The sequence below is a fragment of the Numenius arquata genome, chromosome 1, assembly GCF_964106895.1.
Source record: "Numenius arquata chromosome 1, bNumArq3.hap1.1, whole genome shotgun sequence".
In the NCBI taxonomy this organism is placed as follows: Eukaryota; Metazoa; Chordata; class Aves; order Charadriiformes; family Scolopacidae; genus Numenius; species Numenius arquata.
Genome location: NC_133576.1, coordinates 126,179,751 through 126,207,160, shown reverse-complemented (window position 1 = coordinate 126,207,160; position 27,410 = coordinate 126,179,751). Strand labels below are relative to the sequence as shown.

The 27,410-nt window shown below is 37.6% G+C and overlaps 1 protein-coding gene across 4 annotated transcripts in view; it reads left to right on the top strand.

Annotated features, from left to right (window-relative positions):
- The window catches only part of YAP1 (Yes1 associated transcriptional regulator), a 91,943-nt gene extending 67,487 nt beyond the window's left edge, over positions 1–24,456 (top strand). For 2 of the 4 annotated variants that reach the window (XM_074144314.1, XM_074144233.1), the window contains 4 exons: positions 2,471–2,652; positions 14,953–15,083; positions 20,115–20,227; positions 20,841–24,456. In XM_074144314.1, coding sequence (XP_074000415.1) covers positions 2,471–2,652; positions 14,953–15,083; positions 20,115–20,227; positions 20,841–21,079 — 665 coding nt within the window. In that variant the 3' untranslated portion in view covers positions 21,080–24,456. Of the gene's footprint in view, positions 1–2,470; positions 2,665–4,172; positions 4,221–14,952; positions 15,084–20,114; positions 20,228–20,840 lie in introns of all 4 variants that reach the window. The other 2 variants (XM_074169125.1, XM_074169046.1) reach the window with 2 other exon arrangements.
- The last annotated feature ends 2,954 nt before the right edge of the window (positions 24,457–27,410 follow it).

The following is a 27,410-nucleotide window of genomic DNA, read 5'->3' as shown; positions in this document are numbered from 1 at the left end:
TTTTATAACCTTTGTCCCTCTTTACTCTCCACTGTAATTGACGTTCCATCTTATTTAATAACAGGGTTTGAATCCTGGAACTTCTGAAGGGTAGCACAGACTTCTGCTTGAGTTGCAGAATTAGCTAACAGCAAGAGAAGGCTGGTTTCTGTTGTCCCCTACTAACTCCTTTATTATCTGCTTTTAAGGTGGAAGAGGGTAAGACATAAAAAGCAAAAGGCATGGTCCTGGTTCCAGACTTGATAGAATTCTGAGTAAAAAGAGAGAAAGGACGAGATCTGTTCCCCACTCCAGCAGTGTCACGTCCAGCTTGGCTGCAGCTGCTAGGTGGGCTGCCTTTCTTTTGCATTGCTCTTTTTAGCTTCAACTTCATCCTAATTTGGTAAATGTAGATAGTCCAATTGCTGTCAGTCGTTCAGCAGAGATCGCCCACTGGAGGTCCTGGAGCTTGTAATCACAGTTCACTGGTCGCATCCTGGCAGGACAGTTGTTGATGCTGCTGAAACTTCTGCTTAACAGTTTCTGGTCTTGGGGCATATGAACCTTCTGTGGCTGTTCAGCAGAGGAACAAGCTGTCCTGTCTCTTCTATTGCTGGCCTAGGGATCACAGCTTATGTCACAAAGCTGGTTGATTGGATTATCCTGGTCACCTTCGTCCTGAATCATAGAATCATCTAGGTTGGGATCATCGAGTCCAACCATCTACCCTACTCTACAAAGTTCTTCCCTACACCATATCCCCCAACACCATATCTAAGTGACTCTTAAACTGATCCAAGGATGGTGACTCAACCACCTGAAGTTCAGTTTTGATGGTGAAGTGGTGCTGGATGTCTTGTAAGATCAGCTGCTTGATTTTAAGCTTTAATCCACAGCAATGTCATCAAGCTATTTGACACTTCATTTTATTTTGACTTGACTTGTGAAAATGTGACCCACCTGTCCGTTATAGACTATTTACTTTGTGCTGATCCTATGGAATAGTTGAAAGGGTAGACTTGAGAGTTAAGTCTGTAACTGGTTGTGACTTTTTCTTCTCTGTTCTGAAGCAACAGCCGTTTTTATTGCTAATATGAGATAAATGTAGTTAGACTTTCTTGGAATAGAAGAAAAGCACTACTGTACTTTAAGTTGAACACTCAAAAGACAGTGGAGACTTAATGACTTTTCAGAGAAAAGATGATGCAGATTCTTTATGAGACAATTCTCCTTTCTTATGATAGTTAGAAGTGCTAGTGTTCCAGGAATCCTCTATAGATGATGAAAACATTAATCCAAACTAATACAACAGATGGTTTTCTTTCCACCAAATCAGCCTGTCATCCTAAAAGAAGCACACTCCCTTTTTTCTCTTAGTTCCCATAAACCGTAATCCTCATTCCCAGGGAAAAAAAAATAAAAATCCATACCACTCTCCCTTCACTGCTTCAGCAAATGCATTCTGCAGCATATTGTGAATGTTATTCAGGCTGTTCCAGACAAGAAGATAGAGAGCTAATTCCAAAACTGAAAGCCTCTGAAAATAGTGCCCTTGTAATGCATTTAGCTTTTCCCAGCCCTCTGTTTCACTATGGGAACTCCAGTGCCTTTGTTGACTTTAACTATACTGGTCTCATGTGGAGGAAAAGTCAGGCTTGTCAAGTCGATGCATCCCAGTCATGACTTATTTTATAAAACAAAATTGTCTTAGGTCTCGCTTTTATGGGGGAAGGGAAGATGGGTTCTCACTGTGCATTAGGCATTCAAGACAACACTCTTTCTTCTCTACACCCCAGAAAAGATGCATCACATACTTATGTGGGGTAAAAGAAAACTGAGCACCGTCAAAATGTTTCCTATTGCGATGGCAGTATTTTTGGCTGTGTAATTCATCTGCCACTTCTGTACCAGCTCTAATTTTGCATGTCAAGATGCCTTAAATGGAGTCTGTAACACTCAAAACTCAATGTGACAAGGATGTGAATGATTGTTGCATGACCTGTACCACATTGGGAAGAATGGTGGCCTTTAACCAAATGTAGTTTGATGTCAGTGAGGTAATCTGTTTGGTCATTCTGTGTGTTCTCAAGTTTAATGATTATGAGAATTCACATGAATAAGAAAAGTGATTTTGTAATATTTGTGTCTAAATTGAGAATAGTTCATTAGGAAGAAGAAAGAGATCCTTCTAATTAAACTTGAAGTATTTTACTACAGCTTTGGAATTTTTCACCAACTTAACAGGTTTAACCGTTTTCAGAAGCTTTTAGAACAGTATGTACTCTAAAACTGTTGCATTGATTTCGCAGGAGTAACACATGGGAGCATACATTTCACACTCTGAACACCATTGCAGCTGCATGTTTTGTACTGTTGTGGCTTGTGATTTTATTTTACAATGTTTTTAATACATGCCTTCTAAGGACAATGCTTTCCTTGCATGTATTTGTTTGAATTTCATTTTTAAATGTTTATTGTTTTGGTTCCTTAGCCATGAATCAGCGAATCAGCCAAAGTGCTCCAGTGAAACAGCCACCCCCTCTGGCTCCTCAGAGTCCCCAAGGTGGTGTGATGGGTGGAAGTAGCTCCAATCAGCAACAACAGATGAGACTTCAGCAGCTACAGATGGAGAAGGAACGGCTGAGACTGAAGCATCAAGAACTGCTTCGGCAGGTGAGGCCACAGGTTAGACACCTACTTCCACTATTTTTTTTGTATGTTATGTTTTGTTTTGACTAAGTTGTTGTTTCAGTGAGTCTTAAAGACTGGTGACTGTACAAAAAACTTTGAGATCTAAAAAAGTCTGAATTCATCCTGTTATCGGTATCAGCTTAATAGTGAAAGCGTCTGACTTACAGACTGACAGATTTTGCTTTCCTCCCTCATTCCTCTCCCTAACAAAACTCTCCAAGAACAGGCTTCTTTAGTGTTACGATGACATCATGCACTGTTGTTCTGATTGGATATTCCTCTTGAGAATATCTTTCATATTCATTGAGCTCTGAGTCATGCAAAAAGACAAGAAGTTGGTTCCCACAGCTGCTTTTGTTCTCCCTTTTAAGTGGAGGAAAGTCTTTCACTTTCAGAACCTGTCACAGTCTGTAGGATTTCTAAGTACTTCTAAAGTTTATGTAAGATGAATCGAGGAGACACCTTGTTGCTAAAATCTTATCTGTTGTTAAACAGTGGAGTGGAGCATGGAACAACTGAATCACTCATGCTGCATTTTGGACCTGTGGTTTTCATGTGCTGAAGAATTTCAAACTTCATAATTAGGCTGCAAGCTATTCCTTCTAGTGTTTTTCTACTCTGTGTAGCAAATGTTCAAGTGTAGGACTGGACATTGGAATCTCTGGATTTCTAATTCGGGCTTGACTTCCATTTGACTTTAAGCCTTCTGCTTCGATTTTTCTATCTGAACGTTTTTAGAATTACTACCATCTGTGTTAGATACTTAGGATGTTCCTTGTTTTTTTTGACACTGTCAGAGAAATCACTAATTGTTTCTTTGAGGAAAACCTTCTAAAAATCTTACCCTGTTCCCTTTTCACTTTGGGTGATGGGCTTTGTATCAGTAGAGGATAATATCTTAATGTCCTCAAAGACAGCTTTTCTCTTTCTTCATCACCTGCAGTATTCTGTCCTGGAATCTGACTCCCGTTATCCCCTTTGTAGTCAAGGCCTGTTTTGTAGGAATCTTCAGCATCTCTTGGTGTAAGATGGGTCATCTTTACAGCCGTTACTTTTTATAGTACTCTAGGTAAGAATACACTGCAAAGGTGGCATCAGGACTTTCTCTCCGCTTAAGCACCTGGGCTTCTGCTGTTCCTGCTTTGCTATTAATCCACCAACAAACATTTTACCCTGTGCTAGCATGCTTCTAGGTAGGCCTTCTAATTGTCTTCTTGCCTCAGTTGTCATTGAGAACCTGACTAACTTTGGACCAGGTGACAGACAATTCCCTTCATGTTGTTCTCCCTGGTCGTTAAGCTTATCTGTCAATTATGCATCCTTGGTAAACCTGTGAGTTCTGTTTCACTGTGTCATGATTTTCATAGTCTCTTAACTCCCTTACCCTGTCACATCTGGCCTGTCTTGGGGGCTTGATACTACAAGATGGTGTTTATAAGACAGCCTGCATAAGCAAACCATGCAGCTAAAGTAATTTTTATCCATCTTATTTTTACTCTTAGGCATTGCGGAATATCAATCCCAGCACAGCAAATTCTCCAAAACATCAGGTAGGCTCTTAACTGATGTTTCAGCATAATTAGAAAAATGAAAGCATTAAGTTAGGCTAGCAGAGAGACTTTTTGCTATATAAAGGCATTCTAAAAAAGAAAAACTCAAACCAACAAAAAACGCCCCCCACCAACCAAAAAAAACCAAGCTCTGCCATACACATTTTTTAACTGCTTCTCTGGTCATGACCCTCACATTGTTTTTAAGAGTGCTGCATTACCACAACTTGATATCAATTTTTAAAAGCAAATGAGGAATTCATTGCACGTTTTTCTGCATTGAAACAACCTTCTTGTTTAGCATTCTTGAGGATACTGCCGTTCCAGTCCTGATGTCATCAAGATATGTATTTAAAGCAAACCTCCTATTATATCTAAGGTAGTAGTTTGTGACTTTTAAGTACTGTTCATATGAATGTTATCAGTTTGTTTAAACAGGTATGATCTTGAAGAAGGATATCTGTAATCAGTTAATAAGTCGTCACTTGAAATATTTATGATTTTTAAGCATGTACAGTGTAACAGAATTATTTAATGGATTAGACTAACAAAGTAATTGCCATGGGGATATGATATGTAATTTTTTCCATTTTGACATTTAATAACTGGCTTCTGCACAAATACATTTTCTGTATAGGAAGCAACAATTCTGAAAAGCCTCCCAAGCTCAAACTGAAAGAAAATTGGTCAAAATGTGAAGCATAATAAACAGTTTAATGTGGACTTCTTTTAGGCTCTTAAGAAGTTGAATATGGAATGAAACTCTGAAAGAGTGCATTTATGGATATATTCAGAGAGCTTCTTGCTTGCGATTGCTAACAGTATTCTTAATCTATCGGTTCTTAAGACAATATTTATATTGGCTTGTATTCTTTGTTGTTTTTCTAAGAAAAACACTATGCACACTACGTAAGAAAAACAGAATAAAAGAAAGTATCCTGGTTTGGAAGCCAGGAGTACTGGTGTGCCATTACATTCTGAAGAGTACCACAAAATTTGTACCTTACTAGTTCTCCCGAGATCATCTTCAGAATAGAAACCTCAGACCTTAGAAACAGTAGTGACATCCTGGAAAAAAATACTTTCTCGTTTGGCAACATCAGTACAACTCTAAACCAGAAGGATTTTAATTAAGATGTAATAATTTAATTCATTTCCAGAGCATTAATCTCATAATGATCTTGTTTATCAATATTAGATCCTATTATGAAGAAGGAGAAAAAATTTCTGTAAGAATTGTGGGTATACAAGGGAATAAACAGAGAAGCATGCTCCTCCACACCAGTTGGAAACACCTTATCTTTGGCCACAATTAGGATATTCAGAAGGGATGTTTTTCTTGCTGAATGCCAAAAGTGTATTCTTGGATTCCTGAAGCCCTGTCATACAGTTGTTTGCTCATCCACAGTAATTTCTTCCTGTTGTCAACTCAGAAATATGCCGCAAATGGCGAACTTTGGGATCAGTTTCATACTTAATAAGACCAGATTTTTTGAACTTCTTGAAATTCTGGCTTAAAACACTGAAACGCTGATAAAAACTCAAAGGGACCTTATTGATAATTCATAAAGTGTGGATGTAGTGTTCACTCTGGAATGGGAAATGATGAAAGGATTTATGTAAAAATCAGGATTCCAGTTAGATTTAAACTGGCTTTGTACCAGGCTCACGTGCCTGAGATCAGTTTTATTAATCTGCACTTGCTAATGAGTCAACCTGTGTTTGAGGTATCTGGTGGATAGAAAAGTAGGCAATTATGTCAACTTAAAAGTTCTGTAATACTAGATTATTCACGTTGTATCATCTAAATGTATTTTCTGTGTTTTCATGTGTCACTTCAAAAATGTAGTGAGGAGCCACATGTGGAAGCAGATGCTTAGAGAACTGCTTCTGGAAATTGTTGTCTAAATCCTTCTTGAGGCCTTGTACTACAGAGGCAAATGTTGTCTATCTTCTCTAGTGATGCTATTGTTGAATTCCCAATCTATACATCCTATCGGGTCACAGTCAAACTAGTCAATCTGTGAAAAATCTGTAGAAAGAATAAACATTTCTTTCATCAACTTTTTCTTTTTGACAGATCTGTTCTTTCCTTTGTGCATAGAATTAATGAAGTTTAGAGAAATTATCTGCTTTCATAATGATAAAGCTGCGCTTGGGGGAAGAATAATACCTGCTTTTTCTAAATTTTAGATGTTCTTTTAAGGAATACTGAAAATAAAATCTTCTAATGTTCAATGCTCTTAATTCTAGGAGGACTAAGTCTATTTTAGAGAAGGATTGTCAAGGTCTTCCTTTCGTAAAGAAATTATACTGCATCAGTGTTCTTGAAGCTTGCCTCTAATGAAGTATCTCTTTTATTTAGATAACCTGAGACATGTTTCTTTACTTTTAACTGGATCTCTGAGCTTTTCTTAGTCACAGAATCAAATTGGTTGGAAGGGACTGGTGGAGGTCATCTAGTTCAACATCCTGCATCCAGCCCAACCTCCTCTTCCTTCCTGACATTTGTGTCCGTATAACCTGGATACAGTGCCATGGTTGTATTGATGTCTTGGGCGAACATTGTGTCCTTGTGGTTTTTATCACCATGATACTGTAGTATCCTGTAGTGACACTAGTGCTCAATGTGTTACATGTGGAGGCCTTAGCACTTAAATACCTCCTGGTAAGATTAAACAATTGCTCAGCTTCATCTTTTGTTGCAAGTACTTTTTGTTTGAATGAGGGTGTATTTAGTTATAATTTTAAAAATACCAAAGGTATTTGAAGCAAAAATTATAACTTCCATATTTACTATGCATAAACGAGCTATTTGATACATCCAGGGAATTTGAAAACGCCAAGCATCTGACCAGTTACTTAAGGTCATCATCATCAGTTATCTGTGAACACCTTAAAAATGTCTACTTGTCTTAAATAAGAGATTGACTTGACTTTCTTTCTATCCCCAGTAGCTCTCCTTCATTTCCCTGCATTTAGCATCTGGTTGTCAACAATATCTCACCTAAAGTAGCTGTCAGTCAATTTTTGTATCAGTCATAAGATTGGCTAGTCGTTAGGTAACGGATTTCTTGCTTTCCAGTATACGACGGAAAGAGAGGCAAATAATGTTGAGGTACTGATAGCATTATTCTTGGATGTGGTGCAGACTACTTTATTGTTCCAAGACTGAAAGATTTCTTACTTGTCTGCAACTAATATTAGTATTTGCTCGTAAGATCCATAAACTACACAGTTGTTTTCATGATAGGTTCTTCTTTCTTGGTAGTTCTACGTACCTGGAATGTGCTCTTTGTTCATTGTCTCCATTTTTTTGTCATCCTTATTTTATGAAGTACCTCTCATATTCTCTGTCCTGTTGCCCTGCACTTATTTCTTACCAACTTCTTTTCCCATGATTCCATAAAAGTTCATTTTAGTTGGTGTTTGACACCTTTCATCAGATTAGTCGAGAAGATTTCCAGTGTTTCCAGGAAAGCAATCATTTCCTAGGATGCTAGTATTATTTTTCAATAAAAGATTTTTTTTCAGTCACTTTGTATGTACACCAAAACTCTGTTACTGTCAGATTTGTGACATCTAGAAAGCAAGGAAAGCATCATTAAAAACTCTTGAAATCACATGATGTTAGTGAAGCTGGAAGTTTTACTGACGGCCTAGGGTTTGTTTGGTTTGTTGGGTTTTTTCCCCCTTCCCTGTAATATGTCTTTCAATAACAAGATATACTTGTGTTCAAATCTTAGTGGAAATGGTGGGCAATAGTTATTTTAGTTTCTTGGTGAATCCAAAACAGTGCTGTCCCTTGAATCTCTTGTTTCCCATCCCCTCTGTGTGTTATCTGAAGCTGACCTAGATTAACAAGATAAATGACTTGTCTTGGTTTCATCAAGGGTGTTTGTGTTTGAGGGGGCTCGGTGTTGGGGTTTTTTTGTTGTTATTGTTGTGGTTTTTTTTTTTTTAACAGAGATAAGGTACTGAAGCCAGCCATTTGGTCCTTGAACCTGGTGGTTTTGACCACTGGTACACACAAAGATTTTTGAAAATTACGTTTACTAGGTGCAGGACAAAACTAACAAATGTGCAGCAAATTCATAGCTGTTTTGTGCCCCTTGGTTTTAATTTGCCTTACTGCTCTATATTTGGTAGGGCAAATGGTCTGTGATATGTCTTATTCTGGTGAGATCCATTATGTGTGAAGTTTTGAGGAGAGCTAACGCTCAGTGACGTTTTTCCAACAAAGTTTTGTTTTTTTTTTTTCCCATTTAAAATTTTTGCTTCTGATTGAACTTTTTTTAATCAATAGTCACAAATAATACCTGAAACTTTTCATTTTAGTGAAAGTAAATATTGTATCCCTTCTTTTTTGTGTTTTACTTACTTGATAGTTCTTTTTATTAATACTAAGGTTTGCTTTGTCCCTTGTGGTTTAAGTTTAGATGTTTCTTTTGCACAATGAACAGAAATTGTTGCTGATTTCTTACTCTGCAAAATCAATAGCAAAATATTACTGGAAAACTGTCACACAGATAAGGGAGCTGAGCAGCATGTACAATATCGTAAGTAACTTAAAGATTCCAAATAGGCAGAAATCAGTTTTATATATGTTTATCTCAGTTTTCATTGAACTGTTGATATGTTATTGTTAACAGGGATATTTTACTTCATTAGGTAACAAACTGTTGTTATTCACTGGACTATCTTCCAAAAATTTTTGTAATTAATGAACTGACATCTTTAGTCTGTGGCAATTAATTCAGCACGTAATAAATGTTAGCATATTGCCCCTGATACAGACATCTGTTTGTAGGAAAGCGCTTGTATTTCAAATAGCTAAAGGCTAATTCAGATAATCTGTCAAGTACCTGTCCTTTACTCTGCATCAGTTGCACAGAGCTCGGTTAAAGTGTACCATGAGGCTTACAGGTCAGGCAGCACACCTATGCAGTGCCATGAATTTAGAAATCAATTTGGGAGAAGATTTAACCAGTTGTCTAGAGCCATCCTAAACTGGGGTGAAGGTTGCAGCCAGGGGGTTGTGTCGCATTTTTTAAGCAAAATATTTGCTTCTTAATAAAGTGACTTCTGAGAGGTGTGGTAGATGTGTTCTGGCAAACTGAACTGCAGCAGTTTAAGACATTAAACTCAGCTGTCTGCCAGAGATTTCCTTAATAATAAGACAGCAGAACAGGATGTGTCAAACATTTTTTCATAATCTCGTAGCTGAAGCATCAGTGTGGCTACAGGTGTAGACCCACAGGGGTGAAGAGATCAAGACACACCTTCTTCCGTGCGGACTAACAAACTCTGGTTCTTCTAAGTGCTGTTAAATAAAACGGAAAGTTTTGTCAAAGCATCGAGGATTTCAGCTTAGAGTTGGATGTCCTGTAGAAATTATGGAGATATTCCTTGACCTAATTATTATTAAGTCTTTGGTATTTCTGATGAGCAAGCAGTACAGTATGGTACTACTTTAAATACTGCCTTGAAAATGCAAGCATGATTGGACTTAAATAGTCAAGCATTATTGAAAGGGTGTCCTGTGTGGCTGGATTTGGAGGGGAAAGGTGTGTTGGCTGCCATCAAAATATACCAAATGTGGAATTCGGCTAGTTTAACTGCAAATGCAACATAGCTGTTGTTCAGCCATCTTGGGAACTTAAGCATTTTAATGTTCTTTGGTTTGTGAAATAGTGTAGCTTCATTCCTTACTGAAAGCCGTAGATCTCAGTGAAACTTTAGTTACTAGTTTGTGTGGCAAGAATTGCTGTGGAGTTGGAGTTTCACACTCTGTTGGTTTGGTTTTCTAGCATCGGTCGCTAGAAGTTACACAGTAGGAAAGATACTTGTATTACGTGAGTAACTTGAAAATTCAGAAGCTCTGATTCCACTTGCAGCACCTAAGATTTACTGATTAACAAAATAATTTTATTGCTTGCTTGTGAATGTAGATCTTTATGGGTAAATACCCTGTGTAAAAGTCTATAGAGTAAATCAAATTTCCATTCCTTGCCTTTATCTGTTTATGTCCCTAAATGCTTCAGGACACGCTTTGTGTCTGTATAGGAATTGTAGCTCACTGCGGTGGGTTTCCTGGAGTCACTGGTGCTGCTTGCAGTTGCAGAACTTAATCTCAGAAGTGCTGCTAAAGCAATCCCTCAGCAGAAGATAGGAGGTACGTTGACCTGAGTACAAGATGGCCATGAATAACAGCTTTCATTAGAAGCAAACAAAAATTGGTAGAGGGAGGCAATCCAGCTCTGCATGGCCTTCGTGCTGACTCGTACCTGCCTTGCTGGTCCTCTGGGACAGCTGGGCTGGGCAGGGATACTACTGGAGCCATGGGCAGGTAGATGGCAAGAGGAGTGTGAAGCAGTGGCACAGCAAAGGACTGCAAAACCAGACGAGAAGCCAGGCTTCATGTACCAACATCTGTTCCAATTTCTGGTGCCTTATCTGTGCTCACAATGCTCTGCATAGCATTGAGTTTTTTGCCAAGTGTATACATTACAATTAATTATCACTCTATCAGTATCACCTCTTAAATTAATTTTGCTGGTTTTCACGATTGCAACACTGAATGATTTATGTTTCCCCCTTACTCCTCACTAATTGCATAACCCCTCATTACTGAATTCATTTGTCTTCATCTGTCCACGTGTTTTCCCTGTTTCTTTTGTACATATGCTGTAACTTTGTGGCCCTCAAACAAGAGTATAAATACTTAGTCTAAAGAAATAACTGGTGCTCTAAGTCTGCCCGCAAGTGTCATGGTCTTCTCTGTCCCGTAACACTTCTCTCCCATCCCGGTGAAGCCTGTGGAATCGTTTGATAGCTGAGCAGTGTTTGGGGGCAGAAATGTTACAGCTGGCACTTCTAAAGTAAATTTACCAAAAATCACCAATTATAAGGGTATATCTATCAATTCAAGTTGAGTAGCATATCATATGTTTAAAACGGTAAGAACATGATACGTGAGTTGCATGGAGTCTTTTACCTTTCCTCAAAAGCTCAATGAAGATAAAAATGCTCTGAAAAGAGTAACTTCATAAAGTTAATTTTGACGTGGTGTGAATGACCAGGAGCTTCGTGTAAAACTTAATCTGTATGCAATTATGAACAAAAAATGGGTAAGGTCAGCCAGATAAATTATACAATGCTGACCTTGTTTTTAAAATTACTTTGCTAAGGAGATGACAAATAATTTTAATCTATGTAATAATCAAAATTCAGCTTTTGTGTTAACAATAGGAATGCTAAGCTTTTATTTTCCCAGAGGTACTTAAAAAAAGTTTGACATATTTACAAAAATAAGATGAGATCAAGTTATAGAAATCTAAGCCAGGATTTTGTCATGGTTTTATTTTTGCCTCCAGACTTGAAGTACTTCTAATAAAGGATATATTTTAAAGAATGAACTAAAAGCTTAGAGTTCACATTGCTCTGTTTGGAGCTAGAAGAGGCTTGTACACTCCCATACATTTTTTAAGTATAGGAAACACAACTTTTTTTATTGAAAATCAGTTTTATAAGGAAGAAGAAATGAAAAGACATTCTTCAAGCAACACAACTTCAGCTTCCATTACATGCACCTTTTAGGAAAAATGGTCTTAATACACTCTTTAGAGCTTGTAGAAAACTTCGCTTATCTTATGGAATGATTAAAAATTGCTGTGTATTTGTTTCTGAATAGCTCGTCTTTTTTGGTAATTCCTTTCTCTTTCCGACTCCCAGATTGACATAAATTTATTACTTGAATGCGTAATGGAATAACATTCTTTCTAGGGTGAAGTGCTGTACTTCTGCCTCTTGAGTAAGTAGCAGTAATGCTACGTCTAAATAGTTAAAAATAGTTGTAGTTTTTCACTTTTAGCAATGTTGTTGTTGAAACAAGGATACAAGTATTACTAATATTTAAAAGACTTATTTCACTATGTTGTCCATGCTAAAGAATAGGCAAAATACAGTTCTCTCTCCTGGTTTAATATATGTCTTTTTAGTTGGGCCTTCAGTGAAATGTGATTTTTCTGTTTTAGCTGGCTAGTATCTGAGCTACATTAATTTTTACCATACTATTTAAGCTCATATACCGATGAAACTTCAATATGTCCTATCCTCTAAGGATTTAGAAAATACAAAGGTAACTTTCCCGTTTTCCCAAATTGCTTATCCCTTTGTAATGACTTTTTTTCTTAAGGTACAGAAGAGACGTGTGTGAGTTTTTTCTTTCCTGGTGTATGGATTTCTCTTCTCTCTTTCTCTTGGGTTTAGGTTTTTTGTTTGCTTTTTTGTTTGGGTGTTGTTTTTTTTTTCTTTTTTTTTTAAATACTGCATCAGGAGACAAGGCAGCTCTGATTGGAAAGACCAGGCCTACCACACAATGAGGCTTAATGTCACTTGAGTGCTTTATATACGGAAATGACTGCGTGTTGGGTTTGCTTTGTCATCACTCTTTGGGACACTGGTGTGTGATTAAGCTTTTTCCACAGGCTGCTGGCACTTCTGGTCCCTCCTCATTTTCCTAGTCAGGGACTGCAGCCCAAGGAAATAAAAATGCAATGCACAGATCAAAGCAAGAGGGAAGGGGGAAAGGACAGAGCATTCTTGCCACAGCCAGGTAGTTGTAGCTCCATAAGAGCAGAGCTGTGCTCTCGGGGTGGAGAAGGAAGGTGTGATGTATTCCAGGTATGAACCCAAGGCTGAAAAGATTCTGGAGGCAGTGGAGCAAAATCAAGTGATTTTTTTTCATTATTATTATTTTACCTTCCTCCTTTTTCATTGGACAAATAACCAGGTAGAACTAGTTAAAAGCAGCTATATCACATGAAAGCAGTTTCTCAGAGAAGGGAAGGCTCAGGTGACATCTGAAGAATTCTGGTCTTCAGGGGAGGGGCATAAATTGTGATGTGAGGGAGCTGTTCTGGAGCCATCTCTAGGGTGGCAGCTCTAAGAGCCTTTACGTTCTTCAGGTCACCATTTGGGAAGCATTTCAGGAAAGAAAACCGTTTGGGGTTTTTTTGGTGTTTTGTTTTTTTTTTTAATGGATTGAGTCCACCTGTATATCAGCCTTCTTGTCTCAAGGCTGATGTGACTTAACAGAAGTTTGTAAACTTAGCTGTGAAGTAAGACCTCATTATATAGTCTTTGTGCTTGGTTTTATTACATAAGCAAATGAAAATCATATGGATAAGCCTATAGAAATGATTAAAAGGTGCCTAACATCCTGTGATCTGAAAATGAGGAGGAGGAGTATTATTACTATTTATTAGAACAGTGGCTAAGTAAGCAGGGCAGTGAGCAGAGGACTGGATTTACTTGGAGTAGGCAACTGGGTGTGATGAACACAGAAACCAGTGGTATGTTTGTATACTTTCTGCCAAGGTCTAATCAGCTGGAGTAAGAAAACCTTCTAGTACAAGACAGGAAACTTGGTATTAAAGGAATATGTAGAATGATAATCCACAGGAAGCATATGCACATTAGAAAAGGGAAAGAACCAAAAGTCAGTTGGTACGGAAGCATTCAATATTTGGAACCATCTGCTGAAAAATAAAATAACCCCAGACTTTTTTTTTTTTTTTTAAAGAAATTGCTTTGAAGAAGAATTGGAGAAAGATTATTTTTATATATTAAAAGTCTATAGTAGTCCTTAGGCTCATAATTGAGAATGGATGAAGACGTCTCCTTTTACAAATGAGAAATATTGAGCACTGTCAAGACTAATAAAATTGGCTTTGCCAGAGATTAGCTTTCCAGTCGCAGCCTGGAAATCACAGACTACTAATAATGGTTATAAGATAGCCAGTAAATTTCTTTACCAGTCTCTACATTAACCAAGCACGGACTTGGTGAACCATTAATGATGTTCTAGGAGAGTTGAAGAAGATTATTGTATTTTTCACATGTGCAACTCATGGATTATCTGTTTAAAAAGCGAGAGGGGGGGCACTGGAAGTTACATAAAATGCAGTTTATCCCCACCCACCTTTAATTTTGTGCATTTTATGCTAAAATTTATTTTCATTAAATAGCAATGACAAGCTTTATGGACGGATTGATTCAAGTTGGCACACAGTCAGATGCACAAAAATATAGCTCTAATCTAGGTTTGTAACTTCAAAAGTGCAGTGTCGTAGTTTTGCTAAGAAATTGCTAGGGATTTAAAGAGCTTTGAGGTTTACTTATGGGACAGATCACTGATATGATCAACCAGAAATGTCAAAATGCATGCCTGAAACAGGAGGATTGAATGGGAACTTGTAGGGAAAGACAGTAAACTTTGCTTAATGAAGCAAGTGAGGTAAAAAGGAAACCAGGGACTAAATCAGAACTTAAAAGAAATAGAGTGAAAAGTGCTAGTCAGCAGAGCTAGACAGATGTATCTCAGGGCTCAGATAGTGTTAACAATTCTTTTTTTGATCTTAAGAATAGATTTAGCAAAAGGATATTGAAGTGAACTAGAAACTTTTTATGCAAACATATGGATATTTATATCCATAAATACATTTACAGTGAAGTCTCTGTAATACTGGGCTTTGACTGGTGGAACTTTCATTATCATTGAAGCCAGTAAAAATTCTTGCTTTGTCTTCAGAAACTTAATTTAATTTAAATCTTGTAACTGGAAACAGCAAAAGCATCAATTCCTCAAATGTCATGTGTTTATGTATCTGAAAAAAATGCATTCAAGTGCCTAATATGATCTTTCTTTCTTCTCCTCCCCCTGTTCTAGGAATTGGCTCTCCGTAGCCAGCTTCCAACAATGGAACAAGACGGTGGATCTCAAAATCCTGTGTCATCTCCTGGAATGTCTCAGGAACTGAGAACAATGACTACAAATAGTTCTGATCCCTTTCTTAACAGGTTTGTGGGAGTAACTGCTAGAAGGAAAAAAATTGATTTAAAATTCTGTTTAGTACATGTAATAGTTTATTTTGAACATCTGTCTGTGCCAAAAGCCACAGCTGTAAATGAATCTTTCCTTAAATGGCAAGTCTAGTAAAAGTTGAGGATTAAAAGCTGTCTCCTGTGGGAGGAAGTAGTCTGTTCAGACTTGTAGGAAGGTTTTTTATTCAAAGTCATAACATGTTTGCCTCTGCATAATCTGTTGACTAACAGTCATTTCAAATTACTGACTCAGAAGAATTTGTGAATAGCTTGCTATGAGATCAAATGAACTGTGAGGCACATTTAGGACTGCACCTTGAGGTTCATTTTAAGGTTTCTCCGTTCACCCCTTCCCTCCACTTCAGGTATTTAATTTAGCAGTATTTTTACTCTGTTAATGTTAGGTCTGCAAATAGTGGCATGTTTCATTTTAAATGCTGTATTATTTTGAAGTGGGTCTTTTAATTCAAGATTTAGAATTTAACAGTATAGACTAGTCTTTTTCATACAACTTTTTTCTTAATCCCTCTGAGTTGGCGTGGTTTGTTGATTGGTTGGGGTTTTTTTTTCCCAACTTGCGAATGCTTCATACTAACCATTTCAACTTAGGAGAAACTGTTGCAGCATGAGATAATTCATATCTGTATTATTTGCTTAGCATGCTGTAAAGACAAGATGAAAATGGTAAAACAATCAAATCTCCAAGCCACATAAGCTTTTAATTGATGGAGTAAAAATCTGCTAACGTTCCAGCAGTATCAAGTAATTGATCTTAAGTTGGAGTAGTTAATTTTTAGTTCCTCATGGGGCTATATTTGGTCAGCATTCTAAGCTGATACCGACTAAGTATCCCGTACCATAAAAGAGAAAAATGATGTATTCTGCCAGAGTTAATCACTACTTTTTTGCATTACCTTGAAATGTTAACCTAACTTTAGGATGCTTACTCTAAGTGCCCATGTAGTATAACAATATGCTTGTCCTTCTCTAATGGTACAATATTATACTCAAATGGAAAATCCCATTAAGTTCATCTTGATTCTTTCAATGTAAGCCTTAACTTCCATGGTTTTTGGGACCAATACAGTTTCAAATATGCTCTTAAGGTAGGAAGTCCACATCATGATAGAATTGGCATAATTTTGGAGTAGGGCAATGCCATAATTTTAGATACTGAAAACTATTTAAATCTTTTTAAACCTTTGCTGCAATTATAAATCCAAATCCCTTCCCATATTCTTTTAAATAACTTAACGTTGCTGATATCTCACACTTAGGCTCTTCATCCCTAAAGATGTAGTCATTGCATGTAACTTTTCCAGTTATTGATATTCCATCAGCTTAGTTTATCTCATTTTCTGCCTTTTTCAGAAGACTTTTCTGTTATTTCATGTACTCTATCCTCACTGTAATGCTCAAAATTAGTAAAGTTCAGTGGAGATGGTGCAAGCACACACCCTCCATCTTGCCAGTGAAATCTGTTGTCATTTATATAGTTTAGGTTATATAAATGACATCTGTTGCTCTTAAGCTTTTTCTCCTACTGTGTGAAGGATTGTCTGTGTTACTGTTGTGTGTGCTGCTGTGAGAGTGGGAGAAGAGGTTCTGTCTCAAGGTACACAATGCTTTGTACGTATTGGAGAAAACCAATTTAAAAAACAAAAAGGGTCTTGCACATGGAGAAGAATAGTGGTGATAGTTGTGTGTTATTCAACTCACTAAGAAAGTAAGAGGTATTTCCAGGTTTTGGGTAAGCCCTTCAGGAAGGCTTTTCTCCTACAGAGACAAATCTGATTAGAAAACTTCATTATTTTTTTTAGATGGAGGGATTGTCCTCCATGGAATTCATCCTGGGATCTGGTGTGAGCCTTAGCTGTACTGGTCCTGTCCTAAGGAATAAAAAAGGACAAGAAATCTTAAAACTGACCTGCTTTCCTATGAGAAGCCTCTGTAAATAGATGATGGCCCTGATGTGTTATAGTAACATACTAGCTTGAATTTTCTCAAAGGCTGTTGCCATCATACATTGAGCCCAGGTATATTTTGAAATTTGTTATTAATTGATGTAGAATCCTCCCATCTTCAAAACAGTTTTTCTGACCTGAAAAAAAAACATCTGCAGGTTTCAAATGGCCATGGCAGTGGACTAATGCAGTTTATCCGTTGTGAGTCTACACACATGACATATAAAATAATGGATATTTACCTTTAATTAGAAACAGGAAAATAGCTAGAGAGGGCAAATTCATGTTGTTTGTAATTTTTTGGCAGGTTGATAATTAGCAAGGACTATTTGCTGTAAAGTGCATGAAGATACTACCTGCAAATATGTTTAACTGGGCTTTTTTTTGGTCACCCTTACTCGACACAAAATGCTGAAAATCTGTACCTGTCCTGAGTTCAGAATACCTTAATTTGCATTTTGGTCTGAGCATTGTCCCCTTCTAGGTAATTTTATGTACGTCATCACACTTAATTCTATCATATGGGAAAGGGATTTTTAAAATGTGGACATGCATTGCTATCTCTGAATTAGGCACAAGAGTTTTGCCCTAAAGATCTCCTTGATGTCCCTTATTTTAAAGTTCAGACTTGGAGAAATGCTTCTTTCTGTCTTTATGGGGTATATATAAGTTCCTGGTGAGACAGTCCTCCTAATTTTAGGTACCAAAGTTGGATATCCAAAGTTGAGGTAGTTGAATAGTTTCCACTGCCTACATAACAAAAACATCCAAAACACCTTAGAAAATAATTGCTACATTGGAGCAATTTGAGAAAATGCACAGTAGTGTTTCCATTTATGTAGTCAATCTTCTGCCTGGTGTCTTCAATACTTAACTGTCATTGGGGTAGATTTTATTTTTTTAATGGGACATCCAGCAAGGCAGACTTTATTAGACTATTTCACCTTTCGGTTTGCCACTCTGTTTATATATTTTTGTCTATTAGGTTTATATAGGTAGTGACAGTAATTCTCAGTTTAACTGCTAAATTGGGATTTCTTCTTTCGTATACACATATTTTAACAAGTAATACTTGAAGAAGCATCCATTCTATTTTGGGTAATGCAGTTTAGTTGCATGCAGTAATTTTGGGTGGTGTGACTACTAAATGAAGAAATCCTTGTTGAAGAAAGAGGAAATGTGTATTAAAGAGTGATTTGAAGAGAAGGGCTGGATATTCCAAGTAGGAGAGCAGCAGCCAAAAAGCCTTCTCAACTGGAGTGATTCAGTTCAGCATAGTCTCAGTTCTGTTTTTAGTATTGTGTGCCACAAAGTAAACTAGCATTTTTTTCCACGGAAGTTTTAAATAGCTTAATAATTGAGATTGTTATCAAATGTGTGGTGATACTATTTTTAAATCAATCTAAAAAAAAAGAAAAAGAAATGTTTATAACTTATAAAGAAATATTAGGTTTCTTTACTGTATGGCAGAGATGTCTTTGTGAAATCTAATATATATTTATGGCTGATGGCATTCTACTTGCATCTAATGTTGAATAGCTGTTCAACCATCCTCTGTTTGGTGGTTCAAACTTGACAAAAAGGCATACGCTATATATTTCATATGCACATTATGAGAAGGATCAGTATGTCTTCAAATGCTCATTTGAACAGAGTGTCAAGTTGATCTTCATTTATTATTCAAGCTGGAAAATCAGTAAGGATTCTCAGTGAATGCTACCACAACCTGAAGAAATACAGATTTTTTTGAAAGTATTTTGTGAAGCTTGGATATTAGGAGATGCAGGGAGAGGGAGGTAATGGTATATTTCTACAGCTGCTTATGCAGGCCATAGCTCCTGCCAGAAAACCTGCTCCTGCTTATGCCTCCTCTCCATGGGTCTCAGTTCACTGCAGGAACCTGCTCCAGCCTAGGCTCTCCATGGACTGCAGCTTCCTTCAGGACATGTCCAACTGTAGCAGTGTGGGGTCCTCCATAGGCTGCAGGGTGGATATCTGTTCCACCATGGTCCTTCATGGGCTGCAGGGGGACAACCTGTGTCACCATGATCTTCTCAATGGGCTGCAGGGGAATCTCTGCTTTGGTACCTGGAGCACCTCCTCCTCCTCCTTCACTGACCTTGGTGTCTGCAGGGCAGATACCACCACTGTCACTGACGGGTTCAGCTTTGGGTGGCAGCAGGACCCTTTTGGAGCCAGCTGTGTCTGACATGGGGTCAGCTCCTGGTGTCCTCTCACAGAGGCCATCCCTGCAGCCCCCTTGCTACCAAAACCTTGCGATGTAAGCTCAATACACTGGCCTACTTGCCCCACGCCCCATCCCAAATTTCCCAGCGCAGCTTTCTTGGTCTTGCTCGCTCCATTGGCAGTAAGGTGGCAGTACGAAGGCGAATGCATGTAAGGCCCCGTGCAGTCACTGTTTAATTGACTGTTCTGTCAACAGGATCATTCTGAACAGGGTCTGTTTACAGGACGGCTTCTGTGCCAGGATTTGATTTATATGAGGGGGCTCTCTTGCCATGACGGGACCGGACTAGTAGTAATGCAACAGTGGGAAACCACTGAAGAATCACTAAAGGAGTTCCAACTATAGCTCCTACCTATAACAGCAGTGACTTAAAAATACACTTCAGTGGGAAGTTAGTAGTTAGAAATATTTTTTTTTATCCTTATGGAAGTGTGACAGGGTACACCATTATTATTTTATTTCTTTTATAAACATTAGGGACTGTCTGTGAGATGCTTCCAATGGGTTTTACCTATGGGTGGATGTGAAAAGTTTAAAACCATGCAGAACACAGGTAGGCGGTTTTTTTAAAGCTGCTTAAGTATGCTCTCATCAAGTTAAATTGAATCTAAATAATATGGTTTTAATTGGAAGAGGTCTGCATAAAATAAACCCAGGTGTCTCACACAGACAAAGGCTTCAGTTTTTCATTAGAATAGAGAATTTCTCATTACAGCAATGTTTTCAAAACCAAGCATTTATTTTAATTTCTTCAGTACCCTACCCTCATTTTTTGCTCCCTTTCTTCTGTTACAGTGGCACATATCACTCCAGAGATGAAAGCACAGACAGCGGACTCAGCATGAGCAGTTATAGTGTCCCCAGAACCCCCGATGACTTCCTGAACAGTGTTGATGAGATGGATACAGGTCTGTTTTTGTGTACATCCTTAATGCATGTTTTCCATATATACTTGTGTCCATTTGCAATGAAAACAAGCAACACTGAGAAGCTGTGATACTTTTTGCTTTAGTTTTCTACCTCATTCTATTTCTGTAATAGAAACATTACAAGTATGTTTTTTGGAAATCTAACTATAATCAACTCTATTGGGAGGATGGGGGATTGCTAATAAATAGTATCATTCCTATTGTTATATGGAATTTGAGTGTCCATTTGCTTTTTTAAGTAATATAGTTCGCTAAAAGCTAAGAAGTGTACCTCATCCGGTGTTGCTTATACTGCTCCAAAACAATGTTTGACTCAGTATTGTGTCTTTCCTTTAAGCGTAAAAATGGCAACAGGCTAAATGACATCAAAGGTCTGTAGAGATTTGGGTCAGTAGGTGAAAAGGTTGAAACAGGCACGTTCATTGTACATCTGCATGCAGTCATCTTTGAGTTTTGTGATGAATTTCTATGAATCATAACACTTGTATGATGCAAGAGATACAGGATTAGCCTTTAACCAGTTGTCCTGATAAAATGTGGGTTTGGTACTTCCTGTATATTTAATATCCATCCTTCTTTGTGTTATAACTAGGTGACAGTATCAGCCAAAGTAATATACCGTCCCATCAGAACCGTTTCCCAGACTACCTTGAAGCCATTCCAGGGACAAATGTGGACCTTGGGACACTGGAAGGAGATGGGATGAATATAGAAGGAGAAGAACTGATGCCAAGTCTGCAAGAGGCTTTGAGCTCTGACATCCTTAATGACATGGAATCTGTCTTGGCAGCCACCAAGCTAGATAAAGAGAGTTTTCTTACTTGGTTATAGGGGCCTCAGGGAGACTGAATTCTAAATCTGTGAAGGATCTAAGGAGAATAGGACATCTGTATCTGAAGTTCAGAACAAGCCAGTGTGGCACACTTTGGCTTGTGTTCAGAAAAAGTAAATGAACAAATATTCAACAAGATTCTTTCATTTTTCTCTTCCTTGTCCATCGCTGCTGTTATATATTGCTGACTTTTTTTCACAGTTGACTCTGAAGAACAGACATCTTCTTGATCTTTTTCTATTGCTGTTGCAACTACTGTTCAAGGGGGGTGGGGAGGGATGATGAGCCTATTTGGATGACGAATGCCATTCCTTTTGTCCTAGTGTTTGCTTGCATATCATTTTATCTAAGTACTCAGATTTGAGAGTTAATTTCTGCATGTCACTGCTTGTAGTTTGCTCAGCTAGTTGTCTTCTGCTGCCTGTGGCAAGTGGTAAAACAAGACATACTGGGGTGACAAGCCAAAAATGATGTATCTGGTCAAAAGAAGTCAATACTGATTTGGAGATACGACTTAAAGGAGGGCTGAAGACTGTTTGGCATTAAGTGTTTCTACTAGTAGCTCTTTTCATTAGTCACAAAGTGCTCTCGTTCATATTTTATGTTATTAGTAAATCATGAGTCATTTTACATAGAAACATATATGAACTTTGATTGTTGCCACATATTCTAGCCTAACTTTTGTTTGTCAAAAATAGTTTGATTATTTTTGTTAGTTGGTTTAACTGTAGTTGTAGGATGGGAAGTAATTATAGGTGTTCTTTTTTTTTAAATAGTGAAATCTAAGGGTTTTTTCTGATTTCACATAGTCTTATTTAAATCTGAATTGTCTGCTTTTTTTATACTTAAAACATGCCTAATGTAGCCTGATAAGCTAGTGAGTACATAAACCAGTATGTTTTGCCTGTAATTTTTTTATTTTTTTAAAAGGCTAGCTTTGAATGTAATCATTAGAATTCATGACCAGTGGCTTATTTTTCATGTTTATTTGCAAGATTTTCAATTAGAATCTGATTGCAGCAATGTAAAAGTTAGAATCCTCAGTGTCGTATGTACAATTTTTAAATGTGTTTTAAGGTAGCAGAAACTATTTTAAAATCTCAGTTGTATCTAATCTCTCCTGGTTTTCAGTTTTGATATCTAAGCGAGTTTAGATTTTTAAATCCTTAATGGGAAAAAACTATGAAAAGTTTCTCCTAAGTTAGCATGGAAAAAGTCTGAACTATTAATATCACTCATAAGTTGCAATGAAAAGGCTAGAACACCAAAAAAAAAAATCCTCAAGAAAAACTCATAAGTGTAGTAGTTATCAAATTCTGTTTGGTGAAAAATAAGCCCTGGACACTATATGTAGAAGAATGTAAAGATATGTGTTAGATGGTGACGTGAGCAGGTAATGAAGTGTATATTAGTAGTAGAGCTTAGCATGGGGTAGAGGTGAGTATGAATTATCTTTATTTTAACAGGAAAAGATGTATCACTAAGTTGTCTGCAGGTGTTGACACAGTTTCCAAAGAGTATTTTTAAATGAACAAAATGAGCATGAATCAAACTTTCAGTATAAGCTATGAAGTTTTGCGGGGCTTTTTTTTTTTTTCTGATGAAAAATAGTGTCACCCGTTAACACCTCTATAATTAAGGGCCTGTCACCATTCTCAACATGAGCCTTTATTTTCAAGGGTGTATAAACATGACTATAAAGATACTGTAAGTATGAAATAGTTTTGAAAAAAATCTCAGCTAGCAGGGACTTCTCCTGGGGAGAGATTTTGGGGTTTTTTTGTTTTGCATTTTTTTAAAGACATTGATTATTTTTCAATTTAAGAATGAATCAGCAAAACAAACCCCCATATTATTATTATCATCTGGATTCTTTTATGCTTCAGAAATACTTCTGGTTTAGGATAATGTAATGAATTAAAATTCTGAACCAAGTCTCGTTTTAAAAACTGAAGCAGCAGAGACAGATTTGAAATTTGCCACTATAAATGTACGCTTACTACTTTACATAAGGATATTAGTGTTTGAAATACACAAAATTTGTTTGTGGCTTGTTATGGAATACAGGCAGGTTTTAAAATACCAATTTTCAAAACACATCCATAATGATAAATATGTTCTGCTACACCAATAATTCAGCGATTAATAGGCCACTTATATTGTGCAATGACACAGTAGCTCCTAAAGCAGTATATTGTGTCCAAGTTAGGGATTTTAGTAGCATTTTTACAATTTCGTTATGAATTCTTCTCTCTTCTTCCCTTCAGGAAAAAAAGACACTAAGCTGTTATAACTTGAATGGTCTGACGTAAATCCACAACAGCAAGGAAATTCAGAGTTATTTCAGTTGTCTTCCACAGTTGTATCCAGGTATAACAGCACACACGATGCACTGAGTGCAAACTCCAGATAGGCTGTACCTCGCTACGACAGGGATGAGTACAGAACAAATTTTCTTTCCTTGCTTTTGTGTGTTTGTCACAGCTTTAATATTTGAATGTTTTCTTCTCATTGTAGAAACACTAAATGGCTTATACTGTATTTGGGTAGCACTGCTTAGGGTAGATACTGACAAACTGGGAATCCTTGAACTGCTCTAACATTAATTCTGTTTTGTGATACTTATTTTAATTGATTTTAATACATTTCCGTTCTCTCATTTATTAGGAAACATACCATAGAGTTGCTGTACTGTTGGCAATCAACATTAATTTGGATTTTTTGTTTTTTAATTCTACAAATGCATTGTTTGATGAAGTGGTTAAAAATGTTTGAAATGCGAAAGTGTTTTGCGTAGTATTTTATACTGATGTATATATTGAAACAGAAATCATTGTAATAATTGTAATAGCTTTTAGTTATAAATACACTACATGCAGACAGATGGGGCTGTACAGTACTGTGCTGTTCAACACCTGGGCAGGGCTACTGCTTGGAAACAGGTTGCAGTGTCAGTAAACCATATGGATCAAATATTGTACCATTCAGTGTTGGCGCTCACCAATGCAAAAGGAGAAGAGACGATTTCAACGTGATTAACACTACATAGCTTTCACACATCTGGTAAATTAGTACTAAAGTGACCTTTTCACTTACAAGCATGTTTTTTTTTTATACAAATTAACAGGTGTGCCTGTGTAAAATAATTTGTTTTCTGTATCTTGGAAAAAATACTCTCCACATTTAGAATATGTTGTATGTTAGAGAACTCTTAAATGCACCCTTGTCAAAAATTATATATATTAGTTACCAATGTTACTTTTAGATATGAGCATGACTGTAAGTTAGGTACTTAAGTACGTTCTGTTACATTATTTTTCTTTATGTAATACTTTTTCAGTTGTTTTATTTGGTATAAATATATACTTTGTGCTTAAACATCTTTGTTTGTTTTTAACATTCGGTAGTATGTAAAGATACTGATTTCCTTCAGTAAGATGGATGCATTGAATTGTTGGAATTCCTGTTGTGGTATGTCTGTTTTCGTCCCCCTTGTCACAGCTTTTGTAGCCATAAACTCCAGTCCTGCAAACGTTGTGTACGAGCTCACCTAAGGGACAAAGGAGACCCACTGAAGTCAGTGAAGGGTTAACGTTAACATACACATCTCCGTGTTTGCAGTAAGTGCAGAGACAGTGACTCTACTGAGCCTCATACAGTCTGTGTAAATCAACACGTTAATTGATACGGTGCTACAGTGAGAGCCGGTAGCAGAAGGTCCGTTATCTGCTATAAGAAAGCATCCTCTTTTTGCAGATGTGCTCGCAATGTTCAGGATCTTCCCACATAGGAGATAAATTTTTGGCTAACTCTAAGTTTATACGATAATTTGTGTTAGACTATCAATAAAGACACACTATTTTCATTTCCAAGTTTTGAGTTATGAATTGTGAAATACATAATGACGTCCCTTGAAAGTGTCTGAAGATCTTAGTTTTAAAAATCTTGACAGGATTCATTAATTTTGGCCTTCTGTAAAACAAATTGAAAGGTGTGTTTTTAATGCAATGCAAGTCGCGATGGCTGAAGTCATACGCTATTTGCTTTTTAGCAGTTGCAGAATTACGACTGTCCAGCACTGAAATGCCTCAACCCTGTGAAATGCAGTGCAGCTGTGGGTTTCCTTAGTCCAGGGCTCGATGCTTCTATATCAGTGTCTTTTACTTGTGATTTCACAGCTTTACTCACTCAGATCCTTTACATTTAAATGGAACCTTGCACCTGGGAGTAGAAAGCCAGTGCCAGGGCTTGACACAGCACCGATTTTACTTGCGGATATCACTCTCTCCCATTTGTAAGGTGGTGATACGTTGCAGTAGTTGGAAGTATGAGTGACCTTCTGAGGCAGCCCTAAATAGACTGTGCTCCAGCAAAGCAGGATATCTGCTCCAGGTGTTCCAGGCTCACTTGGCAATTCTTTTTGAAATGTTTTCAAAGCTTAGTTAAAAATAAAAAGTATTGGTTTCAGTAAGCAAGAAAAAGTATGCTTCCAAGGAAGCTCAAAGTCTTCCCTCTGTTAATGTGCAAGTGATCAGCAAAAAAAAAAGGCATTTTTCACCTATGATAATTAACAAAATAATTCTTTGAGATCAGGCTATGCTCTGTCTAGCACTTCCTGTCCTGGAGGTTCATTTGGTGATAAAGTAGGGCCATTGATTCTGTTTACAGCATCGGCGCCCGTAGTTTATATGCTCCTGTTGAAGAGTAAATGTGTTTTTCACCCCTTGTCATCACCACTTGTTATTGCTAACAATAGTTATGCACACCCTCTAAATTTAGATGTCATCAAAGTAGGAAGACATCTGTACAGCATGACAACTCTTGGCTGACATGAAATGGTAAAACCAACACAAACCGAAGAAACAAATTGTCTTTGGAATATAGGGTAGAGCTTTGTACCCACTACCCTATCCAGTGCTAAATGTCTCTTAAACAAAAAAGCCAGTATGTTTTTCTCCAAAGAGAGGAAACGTTGAATAAGAAACATATAAATGCCAGTACATCTCACAAAGCTGCCTTACTTTTTTTTTTTTTGAAAACGCATGATTTTTACTTTTCCTGACATACTCCTCTCTTTAATGCCAAGGTTGTTACACTGAATGCTACTAATGTAGGCTGGTGTTGACTGGTGTTATTTTCTCTATATGGGAATTAAGTTGGTCACTCTGTTTATAGTATTTTTCTATATTAAACTGGCTCGTATTAGAACATGAGAGGCAAAGTAATTTTATTGGATTTCCCTGTCTTTTTATTAACAAGTGACTTTAAAAAAAGGGGGGGGGAAGTCAGGAGGGAGCAGCACAGGAGGCTTTTTCTTCAACATTATGCAGCAGCAAAATAGAGCTCCATAAAAATGTCATGTTATATCTCACCTAAAATGCCCTTTCTCCTTCTCCCATATACGTTCCTTCTGAGCTAGTCTAGTGTGTTTTAAATTATTTATTGTATTTACCATCTGTGAGCTTTGCTTGCCTGGCACCTAAAGACTGGGACAGTAGCGCCTGGTGCTGTTAGGTCCCCAAAGGAGTGCAGAGTTCCTCCTCTCCAGAGCCCGGCTCTCATCCTGTGTGAAGCCTGTAGTGTAAGGCAGAAATCACAGCCTGACTCCAAACAAGCTACACAACTACTGTAGCAGGATGGTTATTGGCAAGCATGGTTTTTTGAACGATGGTGGATTCCTGTTCTGGTTTGACTTCCTGGAGACTGGGAAAGTTCAGCTTTCCTGTTTCGTTACCTTGATTTCTGCAGGCAGTTGTCATAGCAGAGGCACAGAGTCCTCCCCGTGCTGGTGCCACCATGGCGGCTGGAGGACTCCTAGCCAGTGCTTCAACCTGGTGTGAACAGTGATTTTTTTTTTTTTTTTTTGTTAAAGCTTTCACTCCCAGTTTCATCGCTAGATGTGCAAATACAATTGTCTCAGCTCTCTTGACTGACAAGTGATGCTTTTCAGACTTCACTAAGCAATAGAATCCATTCATACCCATCATCTGCTGTTGAAGAGTGTGACCCGGAGGCCTCTGACAAGTCCAGCTGTAATTCTGAACTTTCAAAGTCTACAGTTAAAACAAGGTACTGGTCGTGTGGGTGTATGACAAAATTCCAGACCTACATTTCTAAGAAATTCCATGATTTAGGTGGTGACATCTCACAGAAAATAGCAGTAACTGAGATGCCTTCTGGTTAGACCAGTGGCCTTCAGCCTGTGGTCTGCAGGCTGCAGTGGGCTGTGGATGTCCATTTAGACCAAGGAGTTGCCAGCAAAAGCAAAGCCAGTGTGGCAGCCATACGCTTTCTGTACAGGAGAGATTCAGACTGATGCCCAGAAAAGTT